Here is a 17,738-nt window from a genome sequence, read left to right as displayed (position 1 = left end):
AAAACAGCGCGTTACTTTTCCCCACCCAGCAGAGATTCCACAATAAGGATTTGATTGGTCGATCGCTATGACGTAACATCGAAAGTCACAACTTCTTACTCTGTTTTGCACGAAAGTGTCCGTATAGCTGTTCATGCCCAATCACTTAACTTAATAACTTTGAGAATACGAATGTTCTCAACTTCCGGTGGGGTCACAACGAACGGGATTAAAACCTGTGTGTAGATGTAGAAACTCTATTGTAAGCGATCATATCAAGTGTAAACCACAACAAGGAGCCCAAATCTTAATCGCCATGATAAACGTTCAAACTGACTGATGAGTGATCTAAATGTAAAGACTTTGTACTCCAGTGCTTCTTATCTGGGACTCTTAAGGTGGACTGGGAGGTTCTGCTGTCTCAGCTGTTTCAGCCATGTGATCGTCTGCAGCCAATTGATGAGTCCATGATTGATATGCCAACTGATTACCGATCCACCTTTGGATGGTGTTTACAGGTGTGTGTGTGTGTGTGTGTGTGTGTGTGTGTGTGTGTGTGTGTGTGTGTGTGGCACAGCAGTGACATGTGGGTGCGTGATCGTGAGCGGATCCCATCGTTTTTAATTCCCGACAGTTTGAGCTCTTGTGGTTGATTCTGCTGCAGCTGGTTGATGATGTTCGACCTGAGCAAAGACTGGAGCATCTCCTTTGCCGGATGCGGTTTCATGGGGATTTATTACGTCGGCGCCACTAGTTGCATTCTTGAACGCTCCCCTCGCCTGATTGAAGGCGCCTCTCTCATCTGTGGCGCGTCTGCAGGCGCTCTGATGGCCGCTGCTCTCACCAGTGGATTCCCTCTGGGTGAGTGGACACGCTACAGCCCAGAGAAACACACTGAGCCGCCGGTAGGTTTCATGTGGAGCTGATTCCATCCATCAAGTGATTGGAAAAAAACTTAGAGCAACATTTTCTGCTTCATAATTGGACATACAGCAACTTTGTGAGCTTCCAAATCTAAATCTAGGGGCCCGTGTCATTGCTTTTGCAGATAAATGCTGTGCTGCGTTGATGTCCATGGCTAAAGAGGCCAGGAGGCACAAACTGGGGCCGCTGCACCCCACGGTCAACCTGCTGCAGATCGTGCAGGACTCCCTGCTGCTGAACCTTCCAGAGGACGCCCACCTCCGTGCCTCTGGGAAGCTCTGTGTGTCCCTCACTCGAGTGACTGATGGGAAGAATGTTCTGGTTTCAGAGTTTGACACCAGGGAGGAGCTGATTCAGGTTTGAGAAGCTCAGTTGACCTTTGACCTTCAAGAGAACACTGATTAGAGACATGAGAGAATGTAAGAGAGAAGTGGAGATGAAAGATGAACTTCTAAAGCTACAGAATGGGAGTTAGAAGTGAGAAAGTGTTAACATTATCTTGAACACTTCCCCTCAGGAACATTTAGGTGGCGTTTGTTGTTAAAGCTCACACAGTGACGGTAACTTCCTGTTCCAGGTCCTCATATGCAGCTGCTTCATCCCTTTCTACTGTGGCGTCTTCCCACCGGCTTACAGAGGCATCGTGAGTAGACCAGCACGAGTCTGCACCAACACGCACACACGCACACGCACACACGCACACACGCAATGCTCACACAAAAACCCTGTCTTGAGCTTTAGGCCTGGAGGCTCCATCCTGTCAGTTCAGTTTTTCTATCCATCTGTTATTGTGAAGATCTGTCATCGAAACTGCCTACACACACCGACACACACACACACACACACACACACACACACACACACACACACACACACACACCCACACCCAAAAGACTAGATGATAACTCTAATCATAAACACACATGGATATGACAAAGAACAGTGAGATCATATTTGTCTGGAGTGCTGGACTTCCTGATCTCACTCTTATACACTCACACACCCTCACACACTCTCTCACACACTCTCACACACTCTTATACACTCTTATACACTCACGCACTCTCACGCACTCTCACGCACTCTCACACACTCTTATACACTCTTAAACACTCCTATGCACTCTTATACACTCTTATACACTCACACACTCTCACACACTCTCACACACTCTTATACACTCTTATACACTCCTATGCACTCTTATACACTCTTATACATTCTCATACACTCTCTCACACTCTCTCACACTCTCTCACACACTCACCACACTGGTTGTGGTGGTAAACTCTGTTCAAATGTACTGGAATGGTTAGTTCAAGACAAGAGCTTTAGGCATGAAGACACACACACACACACATACACACACACACACACACACACAAATTACTGCCTGTCCTGCCACTGTGCAGAGAAGAAGCTATGCTTGGATGTAATTGCTGAGGCAAACTGCTGGAAGTCTCGTCTCAGGCCAAATATCTCCACAAACCTGAAAAACACGCTGCTATGTGAGCGGGACCCTGTTCATACATGTCAAGCACCTGGAGGAATGAAGTAGTAAGCAGGAATTCCTCCCAGCTTCTTATGTGGCTGCACAATAGCTCCTGACCTTGTAGAGTTAATTGCAGCTTTTCTGCTCAGATCTCAGTTGTTGCATTGAGTCTTTGTTGTTTGAAGCAGAGACACTCAGCAGGACATGACTGACAGAGTCACTCATGCATGTAAACAATGCAGACGCTCTGGTGGTGCTTGATCATTGCTCTGTACTTTCTAAGCATCAGACTCCTTCCAGTCCACATCAGGCCTGTGGACAACATCCTGTCCTCCATCTCACACAGTCTGTTACTGTATCAACACTCATTCATCATCTTCCTCCACACACTCATGTCCTTGAAGAGTTCTACATAAACATAATGTTCAGGATTCCTCCACACACATCCACACCTTCTCCTTCCCCCTCAGCGCTACATGGACGGCGCCATCAGCGACAACCTTCCTCGCTGTTACCTGGAGAACACCATCACGCTCTGCCCTTTCGCCGGCGAGAGCGACATCTGCCCCCGCGGAAGCACGCTCAACTTCCACGAGGTGCGCTTCAACAACGTCAGCATCCAGGTCAACATGAAGAACATGCAGAGGGTGACCAACACCTTCTTCCCCCCCAGGCCTGAGGTGAGCCTGAGAGGGACCAGAAGAAGAGAAGAAACACTTATTGTTGATTGAGTTGTATGCTTTGCAGTGTTTGCAGTGTGTACACAGACACAAACACACACACACGTAAACACCCCCATGCAAACAAGGTCCGTATACAGCAATTTGGCGGTTAGGTGTCTTGCTCAAGGGCGCCCAGGAGCCCAGCCCATCGTTTGTTTTGTAATATTGGTCCTGAGACTCGAACCGGCGACCCTTCGGCTACCAGCCTAGGGTCTCCAGGGACGATACTGAGGCTCATTATGTTGTTATGTCCTTATCCTCATTCTGAACGCTGAAACGTACATTGTCTCCCTTCTGCCCCCTAGTGGTCAGACTGAGCCCTGTGTTTCATAGTGATGTGTGTTTACAGTTACTGAGGCCCTGCGTCCTCACAAAGCACGGCTGAATTTTGCAGGTGATGGCTGAAATCTGCCAGAGCGGCTACATGGACGCTCTGCGCTTCCTGCAGGAGAACAGTAAGACAAACGCACACAAACGCACAACGGATAGATTCACTGGCAGCAGGACGACAATGTGAATACTGTGAGTAGTCCGGTGCTGAGTCATCTCCTCTCCATTCCACCACATGGCAGATCTGATCAACAGTGAGGGGCCCCAGAGCAGTCTGGAGACGGACACCCCCAGCCTGGCCTGCTGTGAGGTGGCGAGGAAGCGGCTGGAAGCGTCTGAGGCCGAGAGCGAGGCCGAGCTGATCCCTGGTCAGGAGGAACACCGGTGGCTGGACCCTCAGCTCACTGACAAGCTCCCAGTCAGCATCAAGAAAGGTGAGGAACCTTCACCCTCATGCAGTCACAGGGGGCGTTTGACTGGAGTCGCCATGACGTCACTGAGGTTGTCGAGTACAGACGCCGAAATCCATGAGAGATGGGCTCTGTGGTTTTAAAATGCCTTTGATGTTGTGTTTGCTCTCCAAACAAAACGTGTGTGTGTGTGTGTGTGTGTGTGTGTGTGTGTGTGTGTGTGTGTGTGTGGTCAGTATTTTGTGAGGCATGCAAAGAGACACACCCGGCTGTCGGTCTGCTGTCCCAGGTCACTGAGTTCCTGCGCTCCCCGTGTCCTCTGCCTGTGGAGTCGGCTCTCTCTCTGCCCCACAGGTGAGCCTCCACACACACACACACACACACACACACACGCACACACACACTCACTGTGGCTGTGCCGTTCGGAAATCTCAATACAATTTTGCTCCGTTTTCAAACCATTTGATAGAATTAAAAAGATGGTTGAAGCTCAGTTCTGAGGTCACAGAAGAGCTGGAGGTTTAAATTGTCACAGCTGTGAATAAAGCGTAATATACTGTAGGCCTCCCCGCCTCCACTAGGTGTCAGTGTTGGACGCACTTCCCCTGTTGTTCAGACGTTTGGAGTCGCGTCTCCATCTTCCTCTCTCATCATCGGCTTACCAACAGTGCCATTGTCTTGAAATCTGTAAATGACATCGTCAGTAATCCTGCATGTGCGCCACAAATGCAGGTTTAGGTCTTTAAGTTGTTTTCTACCCTGGCAACATGGATTTCTATGATATTCCACTCTGCAGTTATACATGAATCTAACTTCCAGACTCCGGGGTTGGCTCGGTGTGCTTTGGGATCTCTACAGGCAAGCATGGAAGGACGAAGAAGAGGATTATGGGTAGGTGTGTGTGTGTGTGTGTGGGGGGGGGGAGTTTAATGGCAGTCGTTCACACTGTAAACGTCTTATTACAGTCATAAAAATGAGATGTGTGTTCCAGCAAGCGTCCGCTGCACAGATCTACCAGCCTGCCTTCACACCTGAACCTGTGTGTGGAGAGAGACCAGGACATGAGACGTTGCCCTTTGACCCCTGAGGCCACTCCCGACTCCAGCGACACCTTCACCTGGAACGCCGCCGCCACCGCCGCCGTCGAGTCGGATGTCCTGCCCTTGACTCCGCCCCCTACACCCACCTTCAGCTCCGGGTCAGGCGAAGACGTGGTGTCGTCGCCTCCCTGCCCAGGTGATGTGTAGGGGTCTGGGTCTGGGTCTGGACCGGAACCAAAGTGCCTCTGAGCAAACTTCAGCCACCGAGAAGACGGACTAGACTGAAGAGAGTGGGATCACTGTGGAGGAAGAAGAGGTACAAATGAGGAATGAAATAATGTCAAAAGGATTCTTGTGCTCGCCTTCAATGTCAAGAATGTAACTAATATTGTTCTGTAAAATAAAGCACAACCAGAGCACCAAAGTAGAGTTAAATATTGTGTAATATTCATATAAGTAAACAGAGCAGGAGACTTTGGAAGCCTTCAATTCTGCTTTGTTGTGACAAATTCACGCAAAAATGGCAGAAAATCTAGAAAATGTGGATAGAAGAATTAAGAATCGATGACTTGTTGATTCAAATTGGACAGACCAAAGTGTAAAAGTGTTGACTGGTACCAATAATGGATGAGTTCTTCTTTGGATCAGAACCAAACTGGTAACGAGAAGGCAACAAACACACACACAGGGATAAAGATAAACAACACAGTCTCACCGGTTCAGTCCGGTTGGTTGTTCTTTCCTGTACCTCTCAGTCACACTACACTGTTGCCTATGTAAGTTATGTACAGATCAGATGTCACTCACTCAGCCTGATCAGTGCTTGTTGGTAAGTGAAACGAACCCAGCTCTCTATTTTGAACCATGTGACGTTTGAGCCTCCCAAGTTACGCAATACGGCCGCTCAAGGTCAACTCAGGCACGGCCCATAAGACGGCCACTTCCATAGTAATGACGTAGGGGGGGAGAATCCAAACGCAGCCGCTGAAAGCAATCTATAGCTGAGGGCGGTGGCGGCGGCAGAGATGCAGGTCTGATAGACGGTGTAGAGCTCAGAGAAGATGTTTCCCTGGGAGGAGGAGTGGAACCTCTCCCTGGCAGGCTGTGGCTTCAGGAGTGTTTACCATCTGGGAGCCTTGAGCTGCTTACTGGAGAGAGTCCCCCGTCTGGTTCAGGGGGCTTCCAAAATCTGCGGCGCCTCATCTGGATGTCTGGTGGCCGCAGCCGTGGTCGTGGGAATCCCCATAGGTGAGTCTGCAGGGACGACATGGGAGCCGTTCAGGTTCTGGTAAAGAATGGATGATTTCATAATGCTCCCATGCTGCAGAGAGTAGAACTGTGGGTTGCGCAACATTTTCTTTTTACCACTTCTCAATGTAAAACGTAACATAAGTTAAGTTTTATAGCTGAGGTTTGACATCATTGTGGTTTTATTTCCCATATAAAGAGCGTTTTCTATAACTCTTTACATTTATAAGCTGCTTTCAAATCTGTGCATTATTCAGTATTTCCTCAGTCTTTATGATCAAAGCATCTTTAAACACGGAAGACTTGGTTATTATTGATGTATTCTGGATTTTAAAAAGCTATAAACTCCATAGGAACGCAATGTGTTTGGATTTTGAAACATGTAAGAAAAATCATGTAAGCAACCGAGCCTGTTCATGTTTATTTACTCATTCATAAGGGTCAGGGCCGCGTTATCGCACATCAGTGTTATGATGGATACTTAAAGTAAACACTGTTCTTGGCAGGTACACACACACACACGCACACACACACACAGCATTCATGTAATAGTGGGGGCAAAGTCCAGAGGTCACTAAGCCCGAGGAATGGAGTTCAAAGCCGACACAGTCAACAGAGAAACAAACAGCTGAGGCTCCATTCACACAAAGCAATCAGAAAAACATCAAACATCACAATCAGGATCAAATATCAAACTTTAAGTGACACTTTTCAGGTTAAATCAACACAAAAATGCATTAAATGAAAAGCAGAAAAGGTGAAATAACTCAGTGATCAATAAGTGATCACCTGAAACAAGTGTGTGTGTGTTTGTGTGTGTGTTTGTGTGTGTGTGTGTGTGTGTGTGTGTGACTCATCTCATCTGCCGGTGTAACGTTCACTGACCCCCCTCCCCCCTCAGAGACGTTCTGTTTGGACGTGATGACGACGGCTAAAGAAGCCAGAAAGCACAGACTGGGAGTTTTCCACCCGGGGTTCAGCCTGCTGCAGGTCACCCAGCACCTCCTGCAGGAGAGACTCCCAGAGGACGCCCACGTCCGGGCCTCTGGACGGCTGTGTGTGTCCCTCACCAGGCTGGAGGACGGGGCCAACGTGTTGGTGTCCGAGTTTGACAGCAGAGAGGAGCTCATCCAGGTCAATGGAGACGCAAGCAGGCCGGTTCTGATCTGATGCAGGTTCTGATCCAGGTTCTGATCTCCTGACCGTCTGTCTGTGTGCCTAGACAGGTTCTGCTGTGCAGCTGCTTCTTCCCGGTATACTGTGGTGTGACGCGGCCGTCGTACCGTGGAGTGGTGAGTTACACTCTGGGCCTGTAGTCATTTAGTTCTGTGTGTGTGTGTGTGTGAGCCGTGTGTGTGAGCCGTGTGTGTGTTCTCCTTCCTGTCAGCATTACATGGACGGAGCCCTGAGCAACAACATGCCCCTGTGTGAGAACAGGAACACCATCACTGTGGCCCCGTTCTCTGGGGAGAGCGACGTCTGCCCCCTGGAGGGGAGCTTCAACGCCCTGGAGGTTCACCATGGCAACGTCAGCATCCAGGTCAACACGGGCAACGTGCACCGGATCTGTACGTCCTTCCTCCCTCCAAAGCCTGAGGTGGGTCTCCCTCCAGGATCCTCCTCCTCTTCAAAGAGAGGAACCCTCTTCCTCTTCTTCTTTCATCTCCTATACGATTGAAATGGAGATAAATCAGCAGGATGGTTTTATATTTCACACTTGACAGAAGCTGGCTGAGATTTGTCACAACGGCTACATGGATGCTCTCCGCTTCCTGAGACAATGTGGTGAGCTCCTCCCACCTTCATCATCGTCATCATCAGAAGCTGTCTCTGCTGTGTAATCAACACCAGATTCCACTGGTGTGAGTGTTTGTGTTATAGATCTGCTTGGAGCACCACACCTCCCCTTCTGTCTGGAGGCACCTGCAGGAGTTTGTTGTGACCTGATGAAGGTGAAGGAGGCGGAGGAGAGGAAGAGGAAGGGACTGCTTCAGGAGGAGCACTGTGGGCTGGACCACACACTCATCCAGAACCTGCCTGTGAGCATGAAGACGGGTAAGGTAGTCCTGTGTGTGTGTGTGCGTGTGTGTGTGTGTGTGTACTCATACCTCACCTGAATACTTCCTGTTGCAGTGCTGTGTGAGGCCTGCAGGGACGCTGCAGATCCTGGAGCTCAGGACTCACGGCTGGCTGAGGTCCTTCCAGTCAGACTGGTTCTGATTCTGCTGAGTGTCTGTACTCTGCTGCTGGAGCTCATCTTCTTACTCCTCAAAAGGTGAAGACAACAGCATCATCGTCATCATCATCGTCACCTTTCCATTTAAATCTCTCTTCTTCTTACCCTGGTGTCTTCCTGTGGCAGTGTGCTGCTGTCAGGCATGATGGCGTGCAGACTGCTCACCTCAGCCTCGTCCATCCACAGAGACGCATGGAGGCAAAGATGGAAGCGTCCTGACAGGTGGGACAGGTGGGACAGGAGCGTTATTCTTCTTTAAGTACTTAGTATCTTCAGATTGACTCATTATCTGGGCCTGTTGGTGCTTTAGTAAATCCTCTGACTCTGACGCGGATCGACCTTTGACCTCAACAATCACCTGTGAGGCCGACAAAGACCTCGACTGGGACAGGAATGGTAACCTAGACCACCAGGACCCTCAGCCCAGAAGTCCCTCAGCCTGACCTGCAGGCCTCCATGTGATCGCCTCACTCTCAAGTCTCCTGCAGGTGGGGAAGCGACTTTAACCCACAGAGGTAAACAACCGACTCACAAGGACAAACCGGATGTTTGTATCATGAGCTCATGAAGTCAGCCGGACAGGATGATGACTCAACCTGACTCAGCACTGCATCAACAAAAAATCCTGTAAAATCTGTAAACATTTAGAAGTGTTAGTTATTAAGATGGAGTTGTCACGAATCTATTAGGAGTGTGTGACTTGTTACATGTGTGCACGTTGTGTAAACACAGAGCTGACCTTTAAAGCGATGTGGATGTCGTTTCCTGTTTTTCCAGCTCACTTCAGTCTGAGTAACTTTGCTGTAATCGCTTCCGTTAGCTTGTGTAACTCTTCTTCTTCTCTTGTTTTTATAATCGTTTTTTACAGTACAGCAGCTCAGATCCACTTCCTGTGTCTTGTTTTATGTCCCTTGTGTTGTTTGAAGTTGAATTCCTATGATGTAACACTATGATGTAACTGACACTATCAATATTAGCATGTAAAGGTGTAGTATAAACAGGAAATGGCTGAGCAGTGCACAGCCAACAGCAGGTCAGCTCCTATTGGATCAGAATGATTCCACCTCCTTCTTCGGTGCTCTGGGAGTCACCGCTCAGCGTTCTTCATCACACTGGGGTTCCTTCAACTTGACACAATGTAACAAAGACTGAAACCTTTGTTCACACACAGCCACCTTATGGATCAAGTCAAAGGGATAAGAAATAAAAAAGGAAATGTGACTTTGAAAATATGTTCCAGTTATATTTGAAAGGATAAATCAAAGAATCAAAGAACCAAAGGAAACGTTATGATCCCTTCTCCCTCAAAAGTCCTGTATTTTCCCAGCCATCAGTCAAATCAACGCTGGTAAATGTGGATTAAATGTTTTGAGTGAATGCATCATTATAAAGGAAAATATTCAGTTTGAGGGCAAATCTATAGCAGAAAAGATCAAATCAACATTTAAGCGTTTCAGCATTTTGCTGTGCTGGGACCCCAAATAAGAATACAAAGAAAGAAAGAAGCTCAACCAAATTCAGAATGCAAGTAGTTTATTGAATCCGGCAGGTTTCACTCTCAGCACAATCGGAACAGAGCCAGAACTTTAGCATCACAATGAAAGCTTGGGTTTGATGATGAATGAAGGAGGGAGATGATTCTGTTGATGTTTGTTACAACGCCTCCACAGTGGATCAGCCTTCCAAATGATGACATCATTGAGGCCTGTTGTTTAGGATGAGTTGGACCTGATGGTAGCTGGCGTGATGAAGGTCATCACTTGCTTCTGGCGCATATGTAGGGTCTTACATCATCACACCTGATGTCGTTGAAGTGTCCTGTGAGAAGACGTCAGACATTAGACAACAAACAGTTTGGATCTCTGTGGTCTGTGTGATGAAGGTTTCGTTCTTTGTCTTTGTGGCATCGTAAAGTCTAACAGCACAAACGATCCAGTCCAGATCCAGTCCCCCCTGGTGCCCCAGCTGGCCCTGGTTGCCAAGGATACAGTGAGTATTTGGTACCTGTGTGGTACAGCTCCACACAGTCCTCATTGTTCGCGTTGTTGGGTTCATTCTTAGCCCAGGGACTGAAGTCAAATCTGGAGCCATCGGTGTGGAACCAGCGACCTTCCTGGAAGAGGACGGATGTGGAAAATTATTGTTAATTGAATAGTTGGTACTTGTATATGTGTGTACTCTGAGCTTATGTGTCTGTTTCCCCGTTCTAACTGTTTATACTTCATAAAGCTCCATGACTCATCCAATGTGACCGGGATGGGTTTCTGCCACTGAAGACCCAGACCAGGAAATGGTGCATTGTCACTTTAAGACAGGATGACATGATGATGAGTCACATTTTGGTGAATGTAATCAGGCATCTTGCAGCAGGACGGCCTAAGAACCCTGAGAAGACTTCAGAGGTCTGTGGTGCTTTTGACAAAAGTAATGAGGAGGAAAAGGATTTCTTGTCTTTCTAAGATGGAGTGAAGTCAAAGCCTAAATTCTCTCAGAAAGCCCTTCAGCACTGTAGTGATGTGCTTTTGTTTGCTGTGCTAGGTTACGAACGTGTCAATCAACCCTCACAGAGAAGGAAAGCCTAACTAAAGAAACACGTGGACAGATCAACTGACTGACGTGTTGTCATGCAACTCTTAGAGGATTTTCCTTTCCTTGTACTTAACTGACCTTCAGGGCGTCGTGTAGTCCAGTCCAGGTGGGTTCATGGCCCACTATTCCCTCTGCATGAACCACTACATGGTCCATTTCTGTACGGCTGTGGTAGGAGACCAAATGTGCCCCCATCAACATGCAATCAGACTAACGAGAGGAGAAAGGAGAGAAGGAGATCAAACAATAAGAGTAGAGGCTGAATGAACCTTTGAAATTCAGGAAAACATCTGAACTAAAGGTGGAATGACTAAAGAGCAGCTGGAAGCTGATTGGTTACCTCAGCGTCAGGCATGCTCAGAGGGTTAGATAGGACCTGGAAACAACGACCTCCATAATGAAGCCAACCTCCAGGACAACCCCCTAACACACAAAACCAGTCAGTCAATCAAAACATATCAATGATTGTGTTCATGTTCATTTGCACAACATGTAATCAAAGGAAGGAAGCAGGACCGACCTTCAGCTGAGGCAAACTGTAAAGGAAGAAGAAACACAGAGTCAGAGGGAAAATCAAAAAGCAATGGAGTCAAATTCCTGTAAAGATATCAACAAGAGAATGAAGATCAGAAGACAATAAACTAAGGAGGAGAGAAAGTGATGAAGGCGAAGTAGAAAGCACTGAACACTACACAGTTGGAATGAAAGATGAAACCTTAAGAACCTGAGTGTGTGTTTGCCTCACCAGAGCCACAGTGAGGAGCGTGAGGAGCGGAAGAAAGGATGCCATCTGTGGAATAGAGACATGGAAGGAGTCCAGGTGACTGAGCTTTTATTCAGACAGTAAAGGCATCACAGAATCAGACCAGACAAAGTTTAGACACTGACCTCAGCGGTGATGAAGAGGAGCTGATGTTGCCGCAGCAGGTTTCTGTGGCAGGATGATGTTGGAGGAAGAAACTCAGCACCTTTATAGCTTCAACCCACGTGGGTGAGGATCACACAGGTGAGCACACAGGTGTCTACTTTCCTTTAGGAGCCAAGACTAAAAGGAAACGCTGTGAACTTCCTCCAGTTAACATTACGGACGTTGACATTCCACCGTACTGAACTTCCTCATTCTGGTTCTAATCCTTTTCTCTGGGAGTGATCTCATAATCGCCTGCTGTCAGCCGGCCAGAGGCTTCGCTCACTCATTGTGTTTCCCTCTTGGAAACACGAGGAAGGTAATCGCAGCTCACAAGGAACTTCTTCATTCCTGCTCCATCACCGTGTGCCTCAGTCCCTCACACACAAAGACTCATTGACTCAGGACACAACAACCTGAGGGACAGTACGTCCATCGCCAGCTCCTCCACTCTCTCTCTCTCTCTCTCTCTGCCTGCACTCTGTTGACAGCAGCGCTGTCGACATGAGGAGCAGCGGCCTGGGTCCGGCCCCCCCCCGTGATGGACCCAATGGAGGGATGTGAACACGTGATCCAGGCCATGTACGCGTGATCAAACCCTCTCATCAAGGAAACACGCACACTTGCACTGGTGTGTCGCTGCACAGCTTGAAACTCCTCCTCTGCTGGCTCCAGAGGTTTTGATCGATGTGATACGCGGGTGTGAGGTTATTGGGACACCACTGTCCCACTGTGAGAACAGGAAAGCCAGGCGCTCCTACCTGCCGCTTCCTCATTCCCAGTGAGGGGGAGTGAACCCAGTGCAGCCAATTGATTGGTCCGGGCCGTACCTGTCAGCCAGGCGGGCTCAGTCTCATGAGGAAGACTGTTGTCTGCAGCAGACGGGTTCAGGCTGAACTTTCTGACACTTTCTTAGCTGTGTGTGTGTGTGTGTGTGTGTGTGTGTGTGTGTGTGTGTGTGTGTGTGTGTGTGTGTGTGTGTGTGTGTGTGTGTGTGTGTGTGTGTGTGTGTGTGTGTGTGTGTGTGTGTGTGTGTGTGTGTGTGTGTGTGTGTGTGTGTGTGTGTGTCACAGTAAGGTAACAGAAGTCTGCTGGTATAGAAAACGCATCATCAGGACATTTTAATGAACATGTTTGATAAAACTCCTTGTGAATTACATTTTCTTAAATGTACAAAACAGAATTCTAAAATTCCTAAAGCCAAAAAAAAGTTCATTAACAGGATTAAAAGAAGACCAGAGGAGTTTAATAACTCAGTGTAACGCTGCTCAGACCTGCACTGGAGGCTCTGACATCATCATGATTAGTGTGTGTGTGGTTCCACTCTGACCCGGGTCAGTTCATAGCACCAGAAACATAAAACACAGTAACATTAACTAACCGCCACACACACACACGTCTGATCACTGCGCTTATAAAATTGTCCATCTGACGTCACTCTGCTGTGACAGTGTGTGTGTGTGTGTGTGTGTGTGTGTGTGTGTGTGTGTGTGTGTGTGTGTGTGTGTGTGTGTGTGTGTGTGTGTGTGTGTGTGTGTGTGTGTGTGTGTGTGTGTGTGTGTGTGTGTGTGTGTGTGTTGACTTACTGCATGTCACTGCAGTAGGGTACGATACAGTACAAAGGTTTCAAACATGCAACCTTCTGCTGGGCAGCCCAGCGCCGGTGCAACTCCCTGATTTCACATCTTTAAAAAAGACCGCCGTGCAGGAAGTCCAACATGTTTACACCAAAAAACACAACTTCAAAACAAAAAAAGGAAGAATATTCTGTAAAATTCTCTAAAAAGTCCATCTATGTGTAAATATCCCACTGACACTACAGGAAAGAAGAGGAGGAGGAGGAGGAAGAGGAGGAGGACAGGGCGGCCTGAGGTCTCTGCGTGTCCACACCGGGACACTCTGCTGTCCGTCCTCATACGCCCGCCTCCTTGGCTCCAGCGATGTCCGGTATCTGGTCTGCAAACGACTGAGACATCCACTGTCCGTCCAGAGGCTGACCGGCCGACTGGGACGTGCTCGCCATCTCCGCCGTGTCTGAGAGGGGGGCAGAGTGAGCAGTGTGTCAGTCAGGATGTTACTGTGTGTGTGTGTGTGTGTGTGTGTGTGTGTGTGTGTGTGTGTGTGTGTGTGTGTGTACGTACTGCTCCCTGTGTTGTCAGCAGTAGTTGAGAATGTGCAGTGCCCGTTGGTCTGGCTCGGCGCCGGCTCTCCATCAGGTCCTCTCTCGGCGTACGCTCCCCCGTAGGCGTCTTCGTAGCCGGGGTCGTACTGCTCCTCCTTTATCGCTGCCTTCTTGGCGTCCTCTGATGTCAGGAAGAGAAACGTCGTCAGTGCGATGAACCACGACTCAAGCGCTCAAAACGTGACGGTGGTATTGCCTGTTGCCGTGGTGAAAGCGGGAGGCGAGTGTGAGGCGGTGCGTTTACCTTTGGCCAGCTGCAGGTTGAATTTGTAGTCCACCTCCTCGATCTCCGTGCTCTTCTGGACCCCCCTCAGGTGGTCCCTCAGCTCCCTCAGTTTGATGTAGAAGTGGACTTTGTCCTGTGCGCGGGGGAACTGAGCACAGCGAGCGCTGGAAGAAGGCATCAGGTACAGAGCCTGTAGGGGGACACCACACTCAGGCGTCACACACACACACACACACGTCAGCAGACATCTACACGCAGATGTGATGCGTTCAGTTGCTCACCACGTCACAGTCTGGGATCTTGTGTGGCTGCAGACCAAAGTCCAGCTTCTTTGGCTTTTTACCAAACATCTCTCTGCAGAACATTTCATAGATACCTGAGGAAGACAAACAGTTTTTAAATGATCACAATCAAACAACAACAACAACAACACAGCTGCTGATCTGAAGCACAAACGCTCTCACATTTCCCATTGAAGACGGCGATGAGCGGCTTGAACTTGATCAACTTCTCCACCAGGATTTTGCCTCCTTCCCTCAGCTCCTTACTGTGGAGAAGAAGAAGAAGGTTCAGAGAGTTTCACCTCCTGTTCCCTTTGTAGCATCTCACCCTGACCTCAGTGTTTCATGTTGGCTCACGTTGAGAGGTCTTTGCTTCCTGGTGTCGCCCGGGCAACCATGTTGGTGAAGCCCATCTTGTACTTGCCGGGCAGCTCGGTGTCGTGTGTGTGGTTGAGTTGTGCTTCAGTGAATCCAGACAGGAAAAGGCACTTCCCTGGAACAGAACAGAGTGTGTGGGTGTGTGAGTGTGTGTTTGGACACACTCATCTTCTCCCTGAGCAGGAGACTTCTCACTGACACACAAACACTTACAGAAATGGTTTCCCGGCCCTGGGAACCATTTTCCGATGAACGCAGCCATCAGACCAGGATTGATTCCGATCTGAAAGAAGAACAGCGGAGCTTAAACTGAGGCTCTGCTCTCTACAGGAGGAGGAGGAGGAGGAGGAGTCTTACAATGACGTAGTCTAGGTTGTAGTCCAGCAGGTCCGGCAGCGTCTTCTTCATCACCTCCTCCTCTGACATCCCCTTGAAGCGGTCGATTTTCCTCTTCACCTTCTTGAAGCTCTCGTCTATCTTCTCCTGCTTGCCGTCGCCCTCGGCCTCTTTGGCCTTCTTGGATTTGGGACCCGGTTTAGCTTTGGGTGCGTTCGGGTCCTTAGGCTCCTTAGGTGCCTTGGGGACTTTGGGAGGTTTGGGAGGTTTGGGGATTTTGGGTGGTTTAGGTGGTTTGGGGGCTTTGGGGGCTTTGGGGGGCTTGGGGGGTTTGGGTTCCTTGGGTTGTGCCGCTCTGCCTCTCTTCTTGGCCGGAGCTTAGGAGAGGAAAGAAGCAAGGAGAGACGATGAGATATAAACAATCACAGCTGTGTCCTTAGATGAGGAAGGAGCTCCGTCTCATCTACACACGTGTGCGTTCGTACGTTTTGCCGGGTTGGTGAGTTCCTCCGGCTCCATCATCGGGTCTGGCTCGGCCATGTGGGCCATGGCTCCGTCTCCCCCCGGGGACTCTGGGTAGGGGAAGTGATTGCTGGGGTTGAGGCTGGAATACTGAGCCCTGAGAGCCTGGAACTGCTGAGCCGACTGGATCCTGAGGGGGGAGAGACAGAGAGACAGAAAGCAGAGGTCCAGGGTTCAGAGCTCGGAAGGAACACACATGATCTTCCTCATACTGAAGACGATGATGATGATGATGATGATGAGCCTCACATTAGTTTGGTCCTTACACAATGAAGCAGCTGAGTGTGTGTGTGTGTGTGCGTGTGTGCGTGTGTGTGTGTGTGTGTGTGTGTGTGTGTGTGTGTGTGTAGGGCGGTTTAAGGTGCAACAGAGCGTCCACAGAGCGTCACAGAGCGTCTGCATGTTTATCTACTGTGAGTCACAGCTGAATGAAAATGTGCTGCACAAACAAAATAGCAAATAGTGGAAAAGCAATGAGGAAACAAAGGTCAAAGGTCTTTGGGGGGGAAGCCCTCAGAGGCTTCAGAGGCTCAGGTGTGATCCGTCACTCACCACTGCTGCAGATACTCTGGAGACACCGGCAAAGATCCGCCCAGCTTCTCCTCCATCTTTAGGGCCGCTCAGACTTTATTAAACAAATCAATATGGGTGTTGAGGTTGTGAGACAGCTGGCTGATAGACAGGTGGTTGATAGACAGGTGGTTGATCAAGAGACTGGCAGTGTGAAAGTGAAGCAACAAAGGAGAGAAAACAACAAAAACAACTCAAACAACAAAATGATGAAGCAACTGAAGATGAAAGAGACGGCAGGGAGGCAAAGCTACAGTAGCGGAGCTACATAAGGAGTAGCGGAGGTGAAGTAGCGGAGGTATAGTAGCGGCTCATATTGTGGAAGCCACATGACTGCACATCTGCTGGATCTGCTAATCTAGCCACAGCTAGGCTAATTAGCTAGCAAGCTAAAGCCGAATAAAGCGTTTTAAACCACTATAACTAGTTTCCTTTTAAACCGGATCCATACTGGTGATCTTATTCCAGTTTAAGATGTTTTGATCTGTTTGTTTTTGATATCGTTTATAGTTTTCTCCTCATAGTGCCACAAGTACAGCTAGCGTTAGCCAAATGCTAGCCGGCTAAGATAGCATGGATGAATGGTTCCGTCCCAGCGGAGCAAAGAATGAATAGATTGTATCGATATTTATAAAAGTAAACGTACCGGTTGAAGCAGTTTCTTAAAGGGGAATCCTCCGCGCAGCTCGGTGTTCTGTTTTCATTAATTAGTCGCTTGTATTCACAGAATCATCGCGGCTGCAGAGGCAACAAAGACGTGACAGCAGTGAGGCTCCACTTTGACACCGGAAGTGTCCAACTTTTCACAGTTGGGGGTGTCGCGAAATACATGCTTCGCTATTTTGCTGCCTATTCAGCTCTAATGCGCATGTTAAAACGAAAAACGTTTAACATAATCTTTTTCACAATCTCCGTTGAATCTAAGGGAAGCAGCGTAAGTTGTGCAACAAAACCGTAACAATGCAAATGTACGCACCCCTATCAGCGGATTGGTATGTGCTGAACGAGTTTTAAATCGCAGTATGGGAGCTTCTGATTGGCCGACAGTCTCAGTGTGTTGACAAACATCAGATTCGTGTAGTTAGAGAATTAAATGTGAACAAAGTTTACACGGATCATCTGTAACTAAAGTTTAATATAAATGAGCACAGGGGCACAGTTTGCTCCAGACTCAATGTGATGTTGGTTATTGGTCTTTATTTCGAAATATGAAGTGGAAAAGATCATTGGTGCTTTTAATATTCATTATAGCCATTTTAACCTCGTTTTCTTTTTTAAACTACTATCAAGTTGTGTCAAACTGTCTACATTTTGGTACTGCTCAAATTTGTAAATGAAAGCTATTTCAGAAATGTTCTTAATGATG

General features: G+C 48.3%; 4 protein-coding genes across 6 annotated transcripts; 2 read left to right on the top strand and 2 right to left on the bottom strand.

Moving 5' to 3' along the window:
• Window positions 1-221: 221 nt before the first annotated feature.
• LOC142990801 (patatin-like phospholipase domain-containing protein 2) lies at window positions 222-5,266 on the top strand. Its single transcript, XM_076140672.1, has 9 exons — window positions 222-840; window positions 1,028-1,260; window positions 1,481-1,546; window positions 2,866-3,075; window positions 3,512-3,572; window positions 3,690-3,881; window positions 4,094-4,211; window positions 4,677-4,748; window positions 4,849-5,266. Exons 1-9 carry the CDS (start codon window positions 651-653, stop codon window positions 5,102-5,104), a joined length of 1,398 nt encoding a protein of 465 aa, XP_075996787.1. The 5' UTR covers window positions 222-650; the 3' UTR covers window positions 5,105-5,266.
• Window positions 5,267-5,812: 546 nt separating this feature from the next.
• LOC142989442 (patatin-like phospholipase domain-containing protein 2) lies at window positions 5,813-9,611 on the top strand. The gene is made up of 9 exons (XM_076138977.1): window positions 5,813-6,145; window positions 7,047-7,279; window positions 7,372-7,437; window positions 7,533-7,742; window positions 7,870-7,930; window positions 8,027-8,200; window positions 8,279-8,420; window positions 8,508-8,603; window positions 8,692-9,611. Exons 1-9 carry the CDS (start codon window positions 5,959-5,961, stop codon window positions 8,822-8,824), a joined length of 1,302 nt encoding a protein of 433 aa, XP_075995092.1. The 5' UTR covers window positions 5,813-5,958; the 3' UTR covers window positions 8,825-9,611.
• A 286-nt stretch (window positions 9,612-9,897) lies between these two features.
• On the bottom strand, window positions 9,898-12,018 carry LOC142989453 (galactose-specific lectin nattectin-like). The gene is made up of 7 exons (XM_076138985.1): window positions 11,859-12,018; window positions 11,716-11,760; window positions 11,491-11,506; window positions 11,311-11,393; window positions 11,049-11,180; window positions 10,386-10,494; window positions 9,898-10,199 (listed from the first exon to the last, which is right to left on the bottom strand). The coding sequence occupies exons 2-7, from the start codon at window positions 11,758-11,760 to the stop codon at window positions 10,138-10,140; spliced, it is 447 nt and encodes a 148-aa protein (XP_075995100.1). The 5' UTR covers window positions 11,859-12,018; the 3' UTR covers window positions 9,898-10,137.
• A 953-nt stretch (window positions 12,019-12,971) lies between these two features.
• Window positions 12,972-17,276, bottom strand: tdg.1 (thymine DNA glycosylase, tandem duplicate 1). Of its 3 annotated transcripts, none has more exons than XM_076171430.1 (11): window positions 17,019-17,276; window positions 16,355-16,516; window positions 15,766-15,932; window positions 15,302-15,657; window positions 15,158-15,227; window positions 14,924-15,059; window positions 14,750-14,832; window positions 14,567-14,661; window positions 14,304-14,475; window positions 14,019-14,180; window positions 12,972-13,911 (listed from the first exon to the last, which is right to left on the bottom strand). In XM_076171430.1, exons 2-11 carry the CDS (start codon window positions 16,408-16,410, stop codon window positions 13,790-13,792), a joined length of 1,419 nt encoding a protein of 472 aa, XP_076027545.1. In that variant the 5' UTR covers window positions 16,411-16,516; window positions 17,019-17,276; the 3' UTR covers window positions 12,972-13,789. The 3 variants fall into 3 exon arrangements, with proteins under 3 accessions (XP_076027545.1, XP_076027555.1, XP_076027563.1); XM_076171440.1 differs by having other exon boundaries at window positions 16,355-16,427; XM_076171448.1 differs by lacking the exon at window positions 16,355-16,516 and having other exon boundaries at window positions 17,019-17,275.
• Window positions 17,277-17,738: the final 462 nt, after the last annotated feature.

Source organism: Genypterus blacodes, unplaced genomic scaffold, assembly GCF_046128005.1.
Source record: "Genypterus blacodes isolate CSIRO-AG114 ecotype Tasmania unplaced genomic scaffold, CSIRO-AGI_Gbla_v1 ptg000015l_1, whole genome shotgun sequence".
NCBI classification, from domain to species: domain Eukaryota; kingdom Metazoa; phylum Chordata; class Actinopteri; order Ophidiiformes; family Ophidiidae; genus Genypterus; species Genypterus blacodes.
Note: the sequence above shows the minus strand (reverse complement) of the source record. Positions and strands in the feature narration are given on the sequence as shown.